The 17,197-nt window shown below is 41.1% G+C and overlaps 1 protein-coding gene across 2 annotated transcripts in view; it reads right to left on the bottom strand.

The window, feature by feature from the left end:
* Positions 1–11,551, bottom strand: part of GUCY1B1 (guanylate cyclase 1 soluble subunit beta 1) — a 48,314-nt gene extending 36,763 nt beyond the window's left edge. The window contains exons 1-2 of one of the 2 annotated variants that reach the window (XM_044224672.1): positions 11,447–11,551; positions 10,687–10,760 (exon numbers count right to left, since the gene is read on the bottom strand). In XM_044224672.1, the coding sequence (XP_044080607.1) occupies positions 10,687–10,760; positions 11,447–11,449 (77 nt within the window). In that variant the 5' untranslated portion in view covers positions 11,450–11,551. Of the gene's footprint in view, positions 1–2,062; positions 2,149–10,686; positions 10,761–11,446 lie in introns of those variants that run through there. The other variant, XM_044224673.1, reaches the window with a different exon arrangement.
* Positions 11,552–17,197: the final 5,646 nt, after the last annotated feature.

Below are 17,197 nucleotides of genomic sequence, written 5' to 3'. Positions count from 1 at the left end.
TTATTTGACAGAGAGAGATCACAAGTAGGCAGAGAGGCAGGTAGAGAGAGAGAGAGGGGGAAGGAGGCTCCCTGCTGAGCAGAGAGCCCGATGTGGGACTCGATCCCAGGACCCTGAGATCATGACCTGAACTGAAGGCAGCCGTTTAACCAACTGAACCACCCAGGTGACCTTCCCTAAGCACTTCTAAAAAATAAATACCAAGCTTTCACCTGAAGATGGAATAAGAAACCATCATACTCCATGTATTTGTGGCCACAATAAGTGTTTAAAAATTGGTAGGAGTGCATGAACAATTTTCCTAGTAGCAATTTCCTACTTACTTTTTTTTAAAGATCTTATTTATTTATTTGACAGAGAGAGATCACAAGTAGGCAGAGAGGCAGGTAGAGAGAGAGAGAGGGGGAAGGAGGCTCCCTGCTGAGCAGAGAGCCCGATGTGGGACTCGATCCCAGGACCCTGAGATCATGACCTGAGCCGAAGGCAGCGGCTTAACCCACTGAGCCACCCAGGCGCCCTCCTACTTACTTTCAATGATGGCTATTTGTTGGGATTTAAACTCATCATTTATTTACACTAATTACCATTTCCCAAAAGAGCAATAGGTATTTTTATGGTGATGTTCTGTGGTTTTGGCTTTTGAATTTTGCTTTCTTAATCACTGATGCCAAGCCCAAGTGCTGGAATAGAACACGTGCTCAATTAATGTTCTAATGTTTTAAAAGGCGTGAATGCATTAATTAAACCCACTTCCCTCACATGTTTCTAAACCGCCTACTAAAAATCAAACAATCAAACATGACTGGCAAAAGTGAGCAGTTTGTTTTCAAACTACTATTTAATTTTTATTTTTTATTTATTTTAAAGATCTTATTTATTTGACACAGAGAGTGATCACAAACAGAGGGAGCAGCAAGCAGAGGGAGAAGGAGAAGCAAGCTCCACCGAACAGGGAGCCCGAAGCGGGGCTCAGTCCCAGGACGCTGGGATCATGACCTGAAGCAAAGGCCAAGGCTTAACAGACAGAGCCACCTAGGCACCCACTATTTAATTTTTAAAGACTAGGTACACGATTCGTCATAAATATCCATTTAGCATTTCTCATAACTCCATAATTGAGATAATGCTTAATTGTGAAATGTGAATGTACAAAAAATGGAATTCACATTCTGACACTGAATTCCTGCTGTTATATACTTTTCAGAAAAGTTTGGTATACTAGAAGGTTCTGACTTTTCAGTAAAGAGGTTTCCCATAGAAGCATGAAAGCAGGTGTTCTGTGTTAGTAGACCCTGAATACAGGCATCTTAAAAATAAAGTCCCAAAACAGGGTCTGATCTCAGGAGGAAAAGGTCAGCACACTTCAAACAATCAACCTGACCAATTATCTTTAAAAACCATTATCTAGAACAAGTCTAATTCAAATACAGAACGTAGATGTCATCTTGACAATAAACCCCAAGATGGTCTATTTCAGTGTACTGGAAGGACATCATAAATGCTGAGTTGTTTCCAACCAGTACTAAAATTAAAAGCCCGCTTATAAAACAGAGATAACTATATATAATACCTAAAATGTTAAAAATTCACATTTTTTTTCCTGAGTGCTTGTGAAGTATTAATGACCCCTCAATTTTCAGTAATGGGTTTCCACTAAGTCTGAATCTGCAAAGGAGAAACTGGATTGAGGCAGCTGCAGAGGGGAGAATCAAGGGGGAGAGACTGGCCCTTTAAATGCAGCGACACCAGCTTCCTGCTTGGAGTCTCTTTCAGTTAATAAAGGTCCCTCCTTAAGCCAATGTGTCTACTCATCCAAGTACGGTAAACAGTGAAAATAAATGCTGTCAAGAGTGACACAGACTGAAGCAGAGTGATATCACTCTAGATACATGATTGCATTTTTTTTTTCTTGATACAGGTGGCCAGCCACAAGGGTCTCATCAGTAACTGCCTGAGTTCTGAAGACACATCCATAAACATCTCCTGTGAACCATTTTCAGTAGCTTCATCAGACAAATGAATGCACTTAGATCTGTGTGTGTGCACTTCATCGTGAACTCACCTTGTGTGCCCGCTGAGTCACAGTTCTTCTAAAAATAAATAGGTTGCTCAAAATTTCTGAGGCTCTGGTTTTCTTTAGCACATGTGCTAGTTGGTGGTGGATAAAAACCACCTCTAAAAATGTCACAGCCAAAATCACCTGTCTGTGTGCTTGAAAAGCCCAGGGAAACAAAAACAAAAATGAGTAGTGCTAATACACATGCAATTGCCCAGGCCCATGGTAAACTGGCTGCCTTGGGAAGGGTCAGAGGTCCTTCTCTTTAGAGGAAAGCACATAATAAGATCATTGCAAGCCTACCTCAGTTCAGGTTCCTGCTGTGATCATTAGATTAACAGCTGAGTGATTTGAAACAGGGTTTTAAAGTCATGAAGCTTCAGTTCCCTTACTTACAAAATGAGGACAATGAAACAATTCTATTTTCTCTGGTGTTTGTGAGGATTACGTGAGACAATGAGTATAAAGCACTTTTCAATCCTGGGGACTGTGGCTGAGGAACTCTATGTAAGTGTGTGGTCTGTAAGAGCTGTTACATTCAAAACTGAATGACATTATGATCATTCTCATCAGGTTTTTAGATTTAATTTCAGTATTACATATTACAAACACTTATCTACAGTTTATAATACTGACTTCAAACAGCACCATTATCTACCCAGCTTTTAGAAGCCTACTAAAGGATTCAGTCCTGTCCTGAATCCAGTTCAATATCTGGTTTCTGGTATATGAAATTGGTCATTCAACAGTAGTGTTTCTTTCTTTCTTTTTTTTTTTTTAAGATTATTTATTTATTTATTTGAGAGAGAGAAAGCGAGAGAGAGAGAGAGAGAGAGAATGAGAGAGAGAAAGCAAGCATGAGAGGGGAGAAGTCAGAAGGAGAAGCAGACTGCCCGCCATGCAGGGAGCCTGATGTGGGACCCGATCCGGAGACTCCAGGATCATGACCTGAGCTGAAGGCAGTTGCTTAACCAACTGAGCCACCCAGGTGCCCCTCAACAATAGTGTTTCCAATATTTTATTATATCCATACACATAGGGAGATGACACAAAAGAACTCTGACTCTTTCAGAGGAGATCCCATTATATACTGCTCTACCTTCTGCTTTTGCTATTAAAAAAAAAAAAAAAAGAGTCCATTTCAACAGAGTTTATATTGTGTTAAATAGTGGTTATAAATGTCATCACTCTGACATAATAAATCCTGGTTACAGAAAAAAAATCTGTGAATATGCATGTGTTCTACTCCCTGGAAATTAAAAATATGAAAGATTTTTTTATATATGTATAATATTTTATATAATATATTAAAATATATTTTATATATAGACACACACATAATATATAAACATATACACACATACACATGGGGGAAAAAGAGAGTGAACGAGAAGATGAAAAAGGCAACAATATACCAGGCTCTTTTCTAGGTAACTGTTACAAAGGCTAGAATCTACTAAGACAAAACAAACATTAATAAATAATAGAAATACGTAATTATAAACCCTGGTAGGTATTATGAAGAAAAACTACAGTTTCGGAGGTGAGAGATACTTTCCCTTAGGAAGTCACATTAGTTTTGCCATCTCAAAGCTGAGACACATTTCCATTTCTGGGTGGGGGATGGGGAGGGTGAAGAGAAGGAAAATCTGCTAAGCACAGGTGTTCTCCTGATACATAAAATTCAAAGTCTTCAGGACTGAAAACTGGCCCACGAGGCTGGTGTGGTGAGAGAAAGTAGGGTACGTGGACTGAAATGAAAGGTCTCCATGTTTGAGTGATCTGAAAATTGATCACAAAGCATTTCGATTAAGCAACAATTTAATATTTATTGATTTGACAAAAAATGGCAAGGAGATCAGAATACACAATGGATCTAAAACCACAATAACAAAGAGGTATAAAAAATACTTCCAAATATTTGCCTTTTACCTGGAATAGAGACTTCTTTAACCTCAGTATTTTTTGACAGGAAAATTTTTAAAAAGGTACTCCACTTTACTGGACAAAAAAAAAAAAAAAAAAAAATTTCCCCACAGTTTCCTCTTTAATGAACAACGAGGCAAAGAAGCAGATGGAAAAGCTGCAAGTACTCATGTCTTCTGAGTTGTCACTCTCTGAATTGGGCCAGTTCTACTGATTTCTTAAGGCGTGTTTTCCTGTTAATGTCTACATGCTATCGACTCATAACTATTGCTTTCCAACACACTGAGGAGAAACATGTGCTCAAGTCCCTTATCCTGCAGAGAGGCAAGAGAGTGGAAAGGATGTTGTTCTTTGTGAACAGTAGCAATGTCTCGTTAACATTACCCACAGCTATGTCCAAACAGATCAAAAGAGAGAAGAATACAGATGTTCTAATTTTTCCTCTGGCTCTGATGTTAATGAGCAAAGCTCCTTCTCTCAAATACCTAATTAAATAATGTTTCTATGATTTTTTTTTTCAATTCTCAAAACAAAGACCTAGCTTGATTTCAGGGGGATACTTCGAATCATCAAAGAAAAACCCTGAGATCAGGCTATGACCTATGCTATCACCTATGTATCATGTTGCTCACCAGGCATGGTCCGGTTTAGGGAGAGTCCTATGTAAAGAGCTCACTGGCAGATACGTGAAGGGGTTTACATATGGACATCTACTTCCTCCTCTAAGAATAACTTCAAATGCTAGTGAGCTTATCAACCAGCAGACTGTGCCTACCTCCTTCAGGCTAACTAGCAGGACTTCCTACAGAAATAGGTCTTGATCCTAACAATTATCGAATTTACCTATTTTTATCTGTATATTATTTTTTTAATTTGGACTGAGGATGTTTCTGGGTATGACCGTTAATATGATTTCATTTTTGTATGTGTATTACAATAGCTCCTATGTCTATCTTAAAAGAAGCATTTCTAACCTTTGACACCAGAAGACTAGGGTTGGAGTCCTGACCTTTTAGCTTCCTGTATATAATCCCTAGGACAGTCCTTTAACCTCTTGGAAACTCAGCTTTATCATCAAAAACAAACAAACAAGAAATAATATTGCACTCCCTTATATGTGGAATCTACAAAGGACAAACTCAGAGAAACGGAAGTGGTAGCTACCTGGGGGTAGGGGTAGGCGAAATGGGGAGCTGTTGTGCAAAGGCTAAGATACCCAGTTATAAGATTAACAAGTTCATTATAACTAATAACACTGTATCATATACTTAAATGTTGCAAGAGAGTAGATCTTAAATGTTCTTACCACAAAAAAGAAATGGTAACTGCATGATGAAAGTGGTAGCTAATACTATGGTAGCAATCACTTCACACTTAATAAATGTATCTAATCAACACATCTTACACCTTAAACCTACACAATGTTGTGTGTCAATTATATCTCAATAAAGCAGGAAAGAAATTGACCTGGAAAAGTCTTTCAGAGTCCTGGGATCTAGCCCCCATCAGGCTCCTTGCTCAGCAGAAGCCTGCTCGCCCTCTGCCTGCTGTTCTCCCTGCTTGTGCATCTGCTCTTTCTTTCTTTCTCTCTCTCTCTCGCTATCTCTCTCTCCCTGTAAAACAAGAAAAGAAACTCTTTAAAAAATAAAATAAAATAAAATAAGGCAAAGCACAGTGCCTTATTTTGCTTGTTTTAATTTATTTTTTTAATAAAATGTATAGGAGGAGCATTTGCTACATTTTCAAACAATAAACAGGGATTAGGGACTAGAAAAATATAATGTCAGATTGATTCCAAAATGGAACCAGCATCACGAAAGTAACAATTTTCCCATAATCTGCAGAATGGAGAGGGTGGGTGGGACAAGTCAGACCCAGAAAACCCAGTCATGAGGCTGTTGGAGAAGCACAAAAGAAAGTGCTAGGAGCCAGAATAAAAGAAGAGGAGAGTCTAGGGGCACTTCAAATTCAAAGAACTGGTACCAGTTGTACAGAATGGACAAAAGAGAAAAATCAATGAAAATGACCAGGAAGTTACTACTTATCCTAGAGTGATAAAGGAACATTTAGTCTCTGTATACCTCCATGAGCTACTATTGCTTAAAGGAGAACGTCCCATCTTTCAAAGGAGCTGGGGAAGAAAAAAGTCAAAAAAGTTTGGTTCTAGAGTGAAATTAATAGCAACCATTTATTAAGCAGCCACTTTTCAAAAACTGTGTTAAGCATTTTTGGACATTTTTCAACATTTTACAACAACTCTATACAACAGGAATTATGTTTTCCTTACTCCCAGAGTCTCAGAAAATTTAGGGAAGTTGGAAAAGTCACATTACTAGCTTATAGCAAAGCACTTGCCTATATGAACCGTAACAATCTGTGATTAGCATACTCAACAGATATATTAATTTCAAAACTGAAGATCAGCTTGTTTCTATGCTTGAGTTATGAGCAGTAATATTTCCACGTCTGCATTATAGGCAGAACAAAACAAGAAAAAATAAGACAAAAATATCCTAACAACTCTTAAAAGAATTAGTAATATGGTAAGATTTTATTTAAAGGCAGGGAGTATAGCTTACTTTTCTACCCTCAGTGTTTAAAACTACACTATGCTCATTAAAAGTAAACTTAACTAGAGGGACGCCTGGGTAGCTCAGTTGGTTAAGCTATTGCCTTCAGCTCAGGTCATGATCCCAGGGTCCTGGGATCTAGTCCTGCATCGGGCTCCTTGCTCAGTGGGGAGCCTGCTTCTCTCTACCTCTGCCTGCCACTCTGCCTGCTTGTGCTCTCTCTATCTCTCTGACAAATTAATAAATAACATCTTTTGAAAAAAATTTAAAAAATAAAAGTAAGCTTAACTAGAGAATGAAAAAAGGAATAAATCAATGAAGGAAAAGGTACGCCGCCCTGTTGTTGGTAAATCAGATAAAACCATACTAAACATATATGAATTCTTTATTCAAGAAGGATGATTGACAACCTTCTAGAGGAATTTGCTCCAACACACAGAGTTTGGAGCACACACAGTTGTGTGCTCCAAACACAACTAACAGCATGATTACATCACTTTCAAATCTCATACTAAAATTTTGATCCAAATATTTATCTCGTACTTTTTAGTAAGACAAAGAAGGGCTAAGCTACATATTATACAGAACTATGGAGCTTCAAATCTATTTTTAATTTGTTCCTTGGCCTGCTCAACTCAAGGCAAAATAATTAGTTTTTAGGAAGGTATTGTGGGTTTTTTTTAAATAAACTTTATTCATGTTAGATTTTTTTCAATTTTTTTAATCTATTTTTATGTTTCAGGGAAGTTAAACCAATCTAAAATTGAATCCATTAATTTGATACAATGATTAATTTCATCAGGGATGGTGGAAGAATGGCAGATATGATTAAATCAAGTAGTTAGGTGCTTTTCTAATATCAATAACCTGACTTCATGTTTTCTCTGAAATTACTGATTTTTTTTCATCACCTTTCAACCATGGCTTCTAAAAGGACCATCTGAAAACTGAAAAGAAACCAACAAAACAAGATTTTAAGTAGATTCAGTGGTCTCTTTTTCTTTTTCATATGTATTGGTGGTTTGATCAGAGGTAGTCAACTACAGTCCATGGATTAAATCCAACCCATTGCCCAGATTGTCTGATCTGAGAGCAAAGAATCATTTTTACATTTTAGATGGTCACATTTTAACAGTTATGTCCATACCTACATAATATCCTCCATATTGACTTTTGACCGGCAGCACCTGGATTATTTACTATCTAGACTTTTAAGAGAATACTTGCTGACGCTTAGTTTAGACATTTTTTTTTTTTTCTTAAAAGGAGGAATGTAAAGCCTCTGTGAAATGGTTGTATTATTGGTAAGAGTGTAAGTGGATACAGAGTTTACAATGAAGCATTTTTGGCTCCTACCACTTAGCATTTGTTGCCTGGAATCTGTTACTTAGGATTTTATTTGTCATTAAATGTTTGGCATCCTTTCTCATGAAGAATGGATGGCCATTTCCTACTAAACCAAAAAAAAAAAAACAAAAAGTGTTATATTAAGTTTTATAAATATCAATTTACATAGTTTCTCACAGACCAAAAAAGGAAGATAGAGACATTTGGTGCTTACCAAGACCAAAAAGAAAAGAAAAATATTACACATTTAGTTTTTCATAAAAGATTAAAACAGAAAGTATACTGCATATTGAACCATTGGTCATGAAGGTCATGATCCTTCCTTCCAGGAGCAGAGGAAGAAATTGAAAGGAGACATCAGAATCTTCCAAGGAGCATTTTCAAATTAGCTCCTCCAAATTCTCCTCTCCTGCCCCTATGCAATGAACATCTCTTTGCTGTGCTAAGGGAATGCTTTTCCAAGGAGTGCAAAGTAACCCCTCAGGGGTACTGAGGGGTTGGGAACCAATGAGCTGCTTTAATCCCTCTCAACACAGAAAAATGAGCAATGTTCTCTATCCCAGATCGTCCATGGTACCCAAGAAAATAAGGGCTCCAAAAGAAGGGACACTCAGGCAAAAATGGATCAAAGTTAACACCTGCATTCCAACACTGGTTTAACTATAATAGTATTCCCCTTGCTGGGGTACATATAAAAAAGACTCATATGATTTGTTTCATTTTACCAGAAAAAAAAGATTTTGAATGATTCAAGTTATTAAGACTTGAACAGTTTGACTACTATTCAAAAATACTTAAAAATAAATTAATAAGTTAAACCAGATTGATGTTTAATTAAAAATTAATATGCTTTTTAAAAGTAGAATGTAACAACATTCTTAGCCTACTCTGACAGAGTTAAGTTCTCACACCACTGGAATTTGAGTATTTTTTGGTATTTTGACCTTCTCTGGGGAAAATCTAGCCAATACAAACAAACCACTTGATAATTTAATTTTTGAAAATTTCTGATACATTTCTCTATAAAGTATAATTTTTCATCTTAGTATTTAACCATGATTTAAGTTGATAATGGGTGGCACATACACTCTAAATTTAGTTAAAACACTTAATAACTATTTAGCCATAATAACTATTTTTTATTGTGCTCTCAAAATTTCAGATATATTGTCATAGCATATTCATCCAGAAATTTGGGGATTTCTACATTACAGATGAGAAAACATGTGGGAGATACACAGAATGTTTTCATAAATTCACAAAGTGGCTGAAAGATAATCCCATACTTAAATTACACTGTCCAAAATCTTGCTTTTGACATCTGCCTTCTCTTTAACTCTAACAAGAAAAATAAAAATTATGAAGGTATTAATAAAGCAAACAGATTCAAATCCCAAAGTAAGCTTTAGTGCCTGAATGCTCATTTGATTCAATCCATAATTTCCAAATCCCCACTTCTTTTTATTATATGTAGATATGTCCTGTGGGTAAGATAAATGGCTCATGGAACATGAAACCAGGCTCAACAGTACAGACCCAAGGAAGGGAAAGTCGCATTCTAGTGCTTAATATTTAATCCTGGCCATCTCCATGGAAACAGACATTTAAAAGAAAACATTGTCATGTAACTGCATAATAAGATTTTTTAGAATTGATTGCCAACAATTGCAATGTATTTAGAAAAAAAAATTGCATGAAACACCACCTACTTGATAAAACAAATGAAATCAGTGATGTCAGGAAATGAAAGTAAAGAATAACAACGTGCTCTCCGCAGTCCACTCAGGTAATCACTTCCTCTCCCTCCATTTCAATGTGACAGATTGTCGTTCCCTTATGAAAACCCATATATATGGTTTTGGTGTAACTAGTTGGTTGTGCTATCTATACAAGTTCAACGCAAATTTCACCAGAGTAAGAGAAGAAAAAGAGAGAGAATTTCCTTAGACCGAAATGTTCAACCTGCCCGCGGAGAGGACCCATCATTCCAACAGGCTTTAAGTCTCAGATGTCTGTTTTATTTCCGTCCACGTCCCAAGTCCTGCCAGTGCTAAACTAAAACTAAGATGCTCTCCTACAAAGGAGCCTTGTAGAAGCCAAAAAAAGGGGAGGGGTAGATTTTGAGAAAATGAAAGAAAAAAAATTTCAATTTTACTTTATTTCAAGTGAGTAAATGCACTTGATTCAGTAGCTCAAGAAATCATCTCAAGAGAAGCGACGTCTAGGGCACTAAAAAGGCTTAACTATTTTATGTGTCTGCGAGGTGTGTAAATTCTAAATGACCCAAGGTTTCCTGTTTGTTTCTAAGGCCTCAGGCTCTTTGCACGTCGCGGAGGCCTTAGTGGTCCCCGGGGCCCCTTTCCGCGTGGGAGTCTCCCGGCTTGCAGAGGCTCGGAGCCGCCGCCCGGGCGCTGGCAGAGCGTTCCCACGCTCAGGCCGGGTCGGGAGGCCGCGGTGACCTCAGGGGCTCCTTCCCCTGGTTCGCCCTCAGGGCCCCGCCCCGGCCGCCCCTCCTCCCCGGGTCCCCGCTCCGGAGCGTGGGAGCGCAGCTGCAGCCGGGAGCGGCAGGCGGAGGCATCTCCAAGGATGCGCGCCCGAGACCCAGGCAGGAAGCGGAGGATGCAGTGAGGCGCGGGGGACATCGCGGGGGCCGCCCCGGGATGCCCCCCACCCCACCCCACCTCGCGCGCGCGCACGCGCGCGCACACACACACACACACACACACACAAGCACACGCAGCGCGCGTCGCCAGAGCGGAGCCCAAGCTAGAGGGGCCCGTCACTTACTTGATGTCTTCCCACACCTCTGGCCCGTAATTGCGGATCACCAGCAGCTCCAGCGCGTGATTCACAAATCCGTACTGCAGGGACAGGAGAGACCTGAGTGTCAGGGACCAGCGATAGGTGGGAAGGGGCTCGGGGGCGAGGCAGCAGCGCCAGCCGCCACAACTCTGGTTTAACCTTGTCCCCTGCCCCCTGGCTCCTCTCTGTTCGGGATACTCGGTGCTGAAGAGAGTCATCAAAGACGCCACACCTCCACCCCAATAAAAAGCAGATCCTCTCCGCCACCGTCCGCCCCATCGCCGTGCCACCTTCTTACCCCTCCGCTCACCTGTCACCGCTCCGAGGCGGGAGGGTGGGGGCTTGGGGGTGGGAGGGGGTATCCGGGCAAGTATGGCAAAGGGGACGCGAACCCGGCACTCCCCCCACCATTGGCTCTCAGCCACCCACACCGGTGGGGTCCGCCTGAGCCGAAAATGCCCCGCGCCTCAGCCGCAAGTCCCCTTCCCGAGCCCGGGAAGTCGGGGCGCGATGCCGAGCGGTGGACCCTCCGCTGAGGAGCAAAGGCAATGACCGCCCCCGTCGCGACCCCCAGCGTTCCCAACTCCCCTCCCAAGACCCAGGCAAGACCGGGAGACTGCTCCCGCGACCTGCGGTGCGATCCTCCTGCCCCCGCGCCAAGCTCGGGTGGCGCGGCCGGTTCCCTAGGGCAACCAGGCCGAGCACAGCGTGAGGTTCCCAGCCTAACCCGACTGGAGACACTCACCATGGTGTCTGCGACCCGAGCCGAGGAGGCAGCTCCCACGCAGACGCACGGCCGAAGGGACCCTGGTGGCGGCTGCAGCAGCGACAGCGCAACAGGACCGCGGCGGCAGCATAGAGCTGGAAGCCGCGCAGCCGCCTAGGCCCGCCCTGATTGCCACCTCTTCGCAACCAATGGGGAGTCGAGCCGCTGGAGGCCGGTCGTTGCCTCCCAGTTTTCAACCAGTCAGCGACAGAGGAGGGAATTCGGATGCTCTCTGCGCTGCTGCGCTCCAGTGCCTTCCAGCCCCCGCCCCAGTTACAAGGCTTTCATTTGAGGCCATTATATGACGACAGAGAAGCCCCAGTCTTGCTTCTTGCATGAATGCTGGGGGAGGAAAAATGCAGCTGTTGGTGTCTCATCAAATGCATTCTTACCCAAAGATCTGCCTTCATGGGTAGCAAAAACTAAGGATGAGTGTGTGTGTATGTGTGTGTGTGTGTGTGTGTATTGCAAGGATGAGTGTGTGTCTGTGTGTATTGCAACAGACAAGCCCTAAAAAGGACTAGGCCCTCATGTCAGCATCCTCCTGTTCATCGTCCTCTTGCAGATAAACATTTCCTTTGTGGCTTGATTCCTCAACAGCTTTTGGCAAACTGAAAGCTAGTAGTACTGAGCTTAACACATATTACTTCTACTTAATGAGACTAGTTGAGTGAGCCAGCTAAAGTATTCAGCTTGATAAGTGTAATAATACAGTTTGATGAGCAGCCTGTCAAACCCAGCTTTGTCCTTCCCTACAAGATTCAGTGATCTGTGCTTTTTCCTGGTGAGACATCTGACCCTGTACCATAGAGAAGAGCCATGGGAGTTTTTAACTGCTCAGAACAGACTTCCTTTCCCCCTTCCCAGAGGTTAACAAATGAACTGGAAAACAAAAACAAAACAAAGTGAGCAATAATCTTTTCATTAATCTATCTCCCAGTCTACACTCTACCAGGCACTTAGGTTCCTTACTGCTCTGAGCCCCACCACAGGGAAAAGATGAGAGGAACAGGAGCTTTCTGTTGATTAAAACCCTGCCTGAGGTGCATGGATATGGTTAAATAGTATTAGGTCCAAAATGAGGAAGAGAAAGAAGCATTGCTACTAGGTTGCCAGCCTCAATTGGACCTGAGAAGCCAGGATAGTATTCTGTAATGTGAAGAGTTTACTGTGAGAACAATTTCAATATGGTAGAGAAAATGTCAAAGCAAGAGAACTGTGCTGGCATTGATACCCAGAGACCTATACTGAAGTGTGACTGATAAAGAAATAATATATAAAAAATAAAACAACAACAAATAACTTATTAAAAAAAACTAACTTTATCAATATGATCAAATAAGTTAGATTCATACAATGGGATACTTTACACAATAAATAAAATACTAAACCATTATTATTATTAACTATTAATTTTTAACCATTAAAATGGCCTATTACTCTCTACAACTCTGGAAAAGATTGATACATAACAATACAGAAAAAAAAATTATTAAATAAACAAATGACACATAAATGTAATGACCCTAGATTTTTTTTTCATGGCTATATAGGATAAAATGCTATTTGGGTAGTAAGACCACACACACACACACACACACACACACACACACACAGTGTCTTGAGCATAACCTTGGGAAATGCATAGGAAAACTTCTATATGCCTATTGTCTCTAATTCAAACTAGGGGTTGGACAGACCAAGGCTTTTACACTTTGTATTATGACCATCTGTACCTTTTGATATTTTCTATAAAGATGTAATAATTTTTTACCTTGTTGAAAAGAATTTTTATCTTATCTTGACCTATCTTCTTTTGACCAGCAGTAGACTCCTGTTGCATCTCAGTCTGGAGTGTCCTCTAGACTTTTCCTAGGCAAAAGATAGAAAGGAAACTGCTCTCTAATTATGAAAAAATAAGAAAAGTCCACCTGGAGAGAGATATGAGAGGAAATGAAGAATGAGCGTCCCTGTCAACTCTTGTTCTCTCTCCCTGAAGTTCAAACATTCCTCTATCATTGCTCTTCTGTCTGGCAACTTTTTGTACTGATTGCCCTTCTGTCCAACACCTATTTGCATTTGTAAATATATTTTACAGTTTTGTTTTCTAATTGTCTCATATTCACTCTGAATCCAAAAGAAATTCTGTTCACCAAATCTTTGCCTGCTTTTGTTTGGCTCAGAAGAGACTACAAAGGATATGACGGTCTGCAAAATGGGGGTGCCCATCAGCTGTGGGTGATCCCAAAGAAGGTCACTCTGTTTCTACAACACCTACAGATTATTGCCACCATCACTCCCATGGCAAAGGAGCATAGGGATACAGTCACAAATAGTCTATGTTGTATTCTCAGAAACAAGGTACTACCTTTGAAGGCACCAAGGGCAAGCTACTCCAAGATGGGCCACTTCAGTGTACAGACTATTTTTTTAAAAAAATTGTTTCTTTTTTAAATAATTTTAATTGTATTTACTTTTAAAGTGTACTCTACCCTTACATGGAGCTTGATCTCACAACTCTGAGATTAACAGTCAAATGCTTTACTGAGCCAGTGGGGTGTCCCTGGTAAGGAGACTGTTTTGAACCAAAAGCAGTCTAAGATCTTGTAAGCTCAAGAGAAATTTTACCCTTCCCTTAACTGCTTAGAAGGATCTAAATTGAGGGTTTTTGGTTTTGGTTTTTGTTTTTTCCAGAATAAAGGTGACCAGTAGAGACAAATTTTATCTGAGTGACACATCTGTGTGGTATGACAAACATCTAGTTATGAAATGTCTGCTCCTCTTATTGCCCTGTAAATTGCTTTTCTTCTGTTAAAAAACAAAATTAAGGGGCGCCTGGGTGGCTCAGTGGGTTAAAGCCTCTGCCTTCGGTTCAGGTTATGATCCCAGGGTCCTGGGATTCAGCCCAGAGTCAGGCTCTCTGCTCAGCGGGGACCCTGCTTCCTCCTCTCTCTCTCTCTCTCTCTCTGCCTGCCACTCTGCCTACTTGTGATCTCTGTCTGTCAAATAAATAAATAAATAATCTTAAAAAAAATTAAACCAAGTAAGTGTGAAGATCTAATTGTCTTTATTAAAGAAATTATGAATCATGCAGCATTCTCTCTAGTAAGTAGAGAAGCACTCCAAGAGTTGTTCAAAATGGAAGGATTTTATAGAAGAATGGTGGGGGGCATGCTTATTAGCAAAAGAATAGGATTGTGCCAGGTGAGGGTGGTTTCTAGAGGAGAAAGCAAGATGCCTCATGCAGATTACCTCATCTTTCTTTGGGGGATGGAGAGGACCCAGGTGGCAGACTCAGTGGCACAGATGGAAAATTTCTGCATTTCTGGGGGAATATTGAATTGCTATAAGATTAGGTATTGGGCACTGACTTGAGAACTCGGATGAAGTGACACAATTTGGGGCTAGTCTTTGTTTTTTAATACTTTCTTCTAAAGTCCCAGACCCCTACCCCCTTCTCCTTAGTTCAGAATGGCATAGATACTTCATTTTGCCTGACCATCTTTATGATTCCCGTGCTGTGTGGATTGCCGGTTCATTCACAATTACATTTTATCATCTCCTGTGAATCTCTCCATAATCCAGGTAGAAAAACACTTGAAGACAACAGGAATTCTTGCTCCAGGACAGTTGGCATAGTGGACAGTATCCTTTCACTCACCGGACACTGCGTGCCCTAGGCACACCATGTCAGCCCCCTGGAATCCATCTGGGGAGTCCAGTGGAACAAGAGTGAAGAGAGTCGTTTTTCTCTCTTCCTAAATTTAGATTAACTGGACAAAATAGTTCCTCAGGCTTAACTACTCTTTGGTTACTGATCCCTTTCCTCCAGAGATGGTCTTTGTTTTCTTTTGTCTGTGTCTTTCAGGTGGTTTGTCAAAGGGACTTGGAATGTGTGAGCATGAGGTAAAGGCTGTCTCCCACGGACAACCACGGAAGCCAAAGCTACAAACCTGGTGGGCAGGAGTCAAGCCTTTGGCTGTTAGAGTGCTTGCCACCAAACTCAAAGACTCCTGTGATAGGATAAGTTGGTCAGACATGGGTTGACACTAGAACGTTCACCACCTTCTAGAAAACTTCCATGTGACCAGGTACACTATAAAACATTAAGTGGTCCCCAAGCCCATGATACATCCCTCCTAGGTATGAGTGTGGCTCCAAGAGACCCAAGGCTTAGATAAAGCTGTTAAGGTACATATTGCACATAGGAGTTTTTCTCTCATCTTATTCTGTGTCCTCAAAGCTTGGTTTTGTGACCAGTGAGAATATTCTCTTTGGTCTCCACCATTCTGGGAGTCCACTTACTAGGGTGCGCTTTGATGGCTGGTCCAGTACACTGGGGTTTTGAGTCTCTCTGTCCTGCTCTGCCAGCTCTTAGGGGAGTTTTTCATGGAGGTATGAGCCCATAGTGATGTGGAAAACAGAGGCAAAAGGAAAGTTATTAAATTTCCTTACTATCTAGAGCCCACTGAAAAGTCCTTGTAACAGTCAGAGTGACATTCCTGTAGGGACTCAACTACCTCCACCTCAATCCTTTGCAAAGGGCAAAAGGCAGTCCTAGCCTGACTGCTCCCCCTACCCCAACCAGGATCCTGTGGGTCTACTTTAACATATAAAAATTCCTTTGGAAACTTCTTTTATCTCTGAATCCCCCCGAGATATGTTTTGACAATTGTCCCCAAGCATATGGCCCACCCATATACATCTGAAGGGTCTCGTGACTAAGGTTTTATTAGAGGGTAATAAATGACCTTTTCCCAACAATAGCTAGCCCCTCAAGGTCCTAGAAACCTTGCTTCCAAAATTCCTTATTGACAAGCTATTCCTGACCCCCTCCCAACTTGCAGGTATATAATGGACCACTCCTCACAACCCTGGAGCCGCGACTCTTCCTGCCCACGGGTCCTGACCCTGTGCTTTAATAAGATCACCTTTTTGCATCAGAGACGTCTAAAGAATTCCTTCTTGGCTGTCGGCCTGGACCTCACCTATATCCCAAACTTCATCAATAGAAACCTTTGTCGTCTCAACCTTACCTGTTTGTTGGTGCCGGAAAGTTTCATCTCACTAGCACCCACCTGGTGTCACCGATTAGCGGGCCTGGGACTGGAGACGTCTCCTGTTTTCCGGGAGACCAGAGATAAACCATTCTTGTTGTCTTATTAGTAAATGGTTAGCCCTGGGGACTCCCTTGACAAGATAAAAGAGCAGAAATTAGACTTAGGACAAAGATAAATGTCCTCATCCATGTAAAGTCCCCTTCTTAAAATCCAGCCTCATTTCCTAGAAGATTTATAGAGACCACTCTGGTCTCATCTCTAGGTGGAAAGTATACAGGTTGTTCATGTAAATGCTGAAAGCCAGTAATGAATTTAACAAAAGCACCCAGACTGGCCATAGGGCTTGCTTTGTGCCTACCTTCCAGGGCTCTTGTAATCAGGCTCTGCCAATTTCAGACCTTACTACTATGCAATATCCTTTCTAGGGGTATCTTAGACCCACACTGCAAAAGAATTTGTGTTCCCAGGACAGCAGCAGATCTTTCAAATAATAAAGGCCTTTTACCTCTACTTTCTAAAGATTAGAATTTTTTTGGCTATATTCAAAACCATCCTTTCAAAGAGGAAACAAGATGACCAAAAAAAATTTTTTTTTTTTTTTAGATTTTTTTATTTATCGGGGGGTGGGGGGTGGAGAGAGCAAGCACAGGCAGACAGAATGGCAGGCAGA

This window comes from Neovison vison, chromosome 11, assembly GCF_020171115.1.
Source record: "Neovison vison isolate M4711 chromosome 11, ASM_NN_V1, whole genome shotgun sequence".
In the NCBI taxonomy this organism is placed as follows: Eukaryota; Metazoa; Chordata; class Mammalia; order Carnivora; family Mustelidae; genus Neogale; species Neogale vison.
Note: the sequence above shows the minus strand (reverse complement) of the source record. Positions and strands in the feature narration are given on the sequence as shown.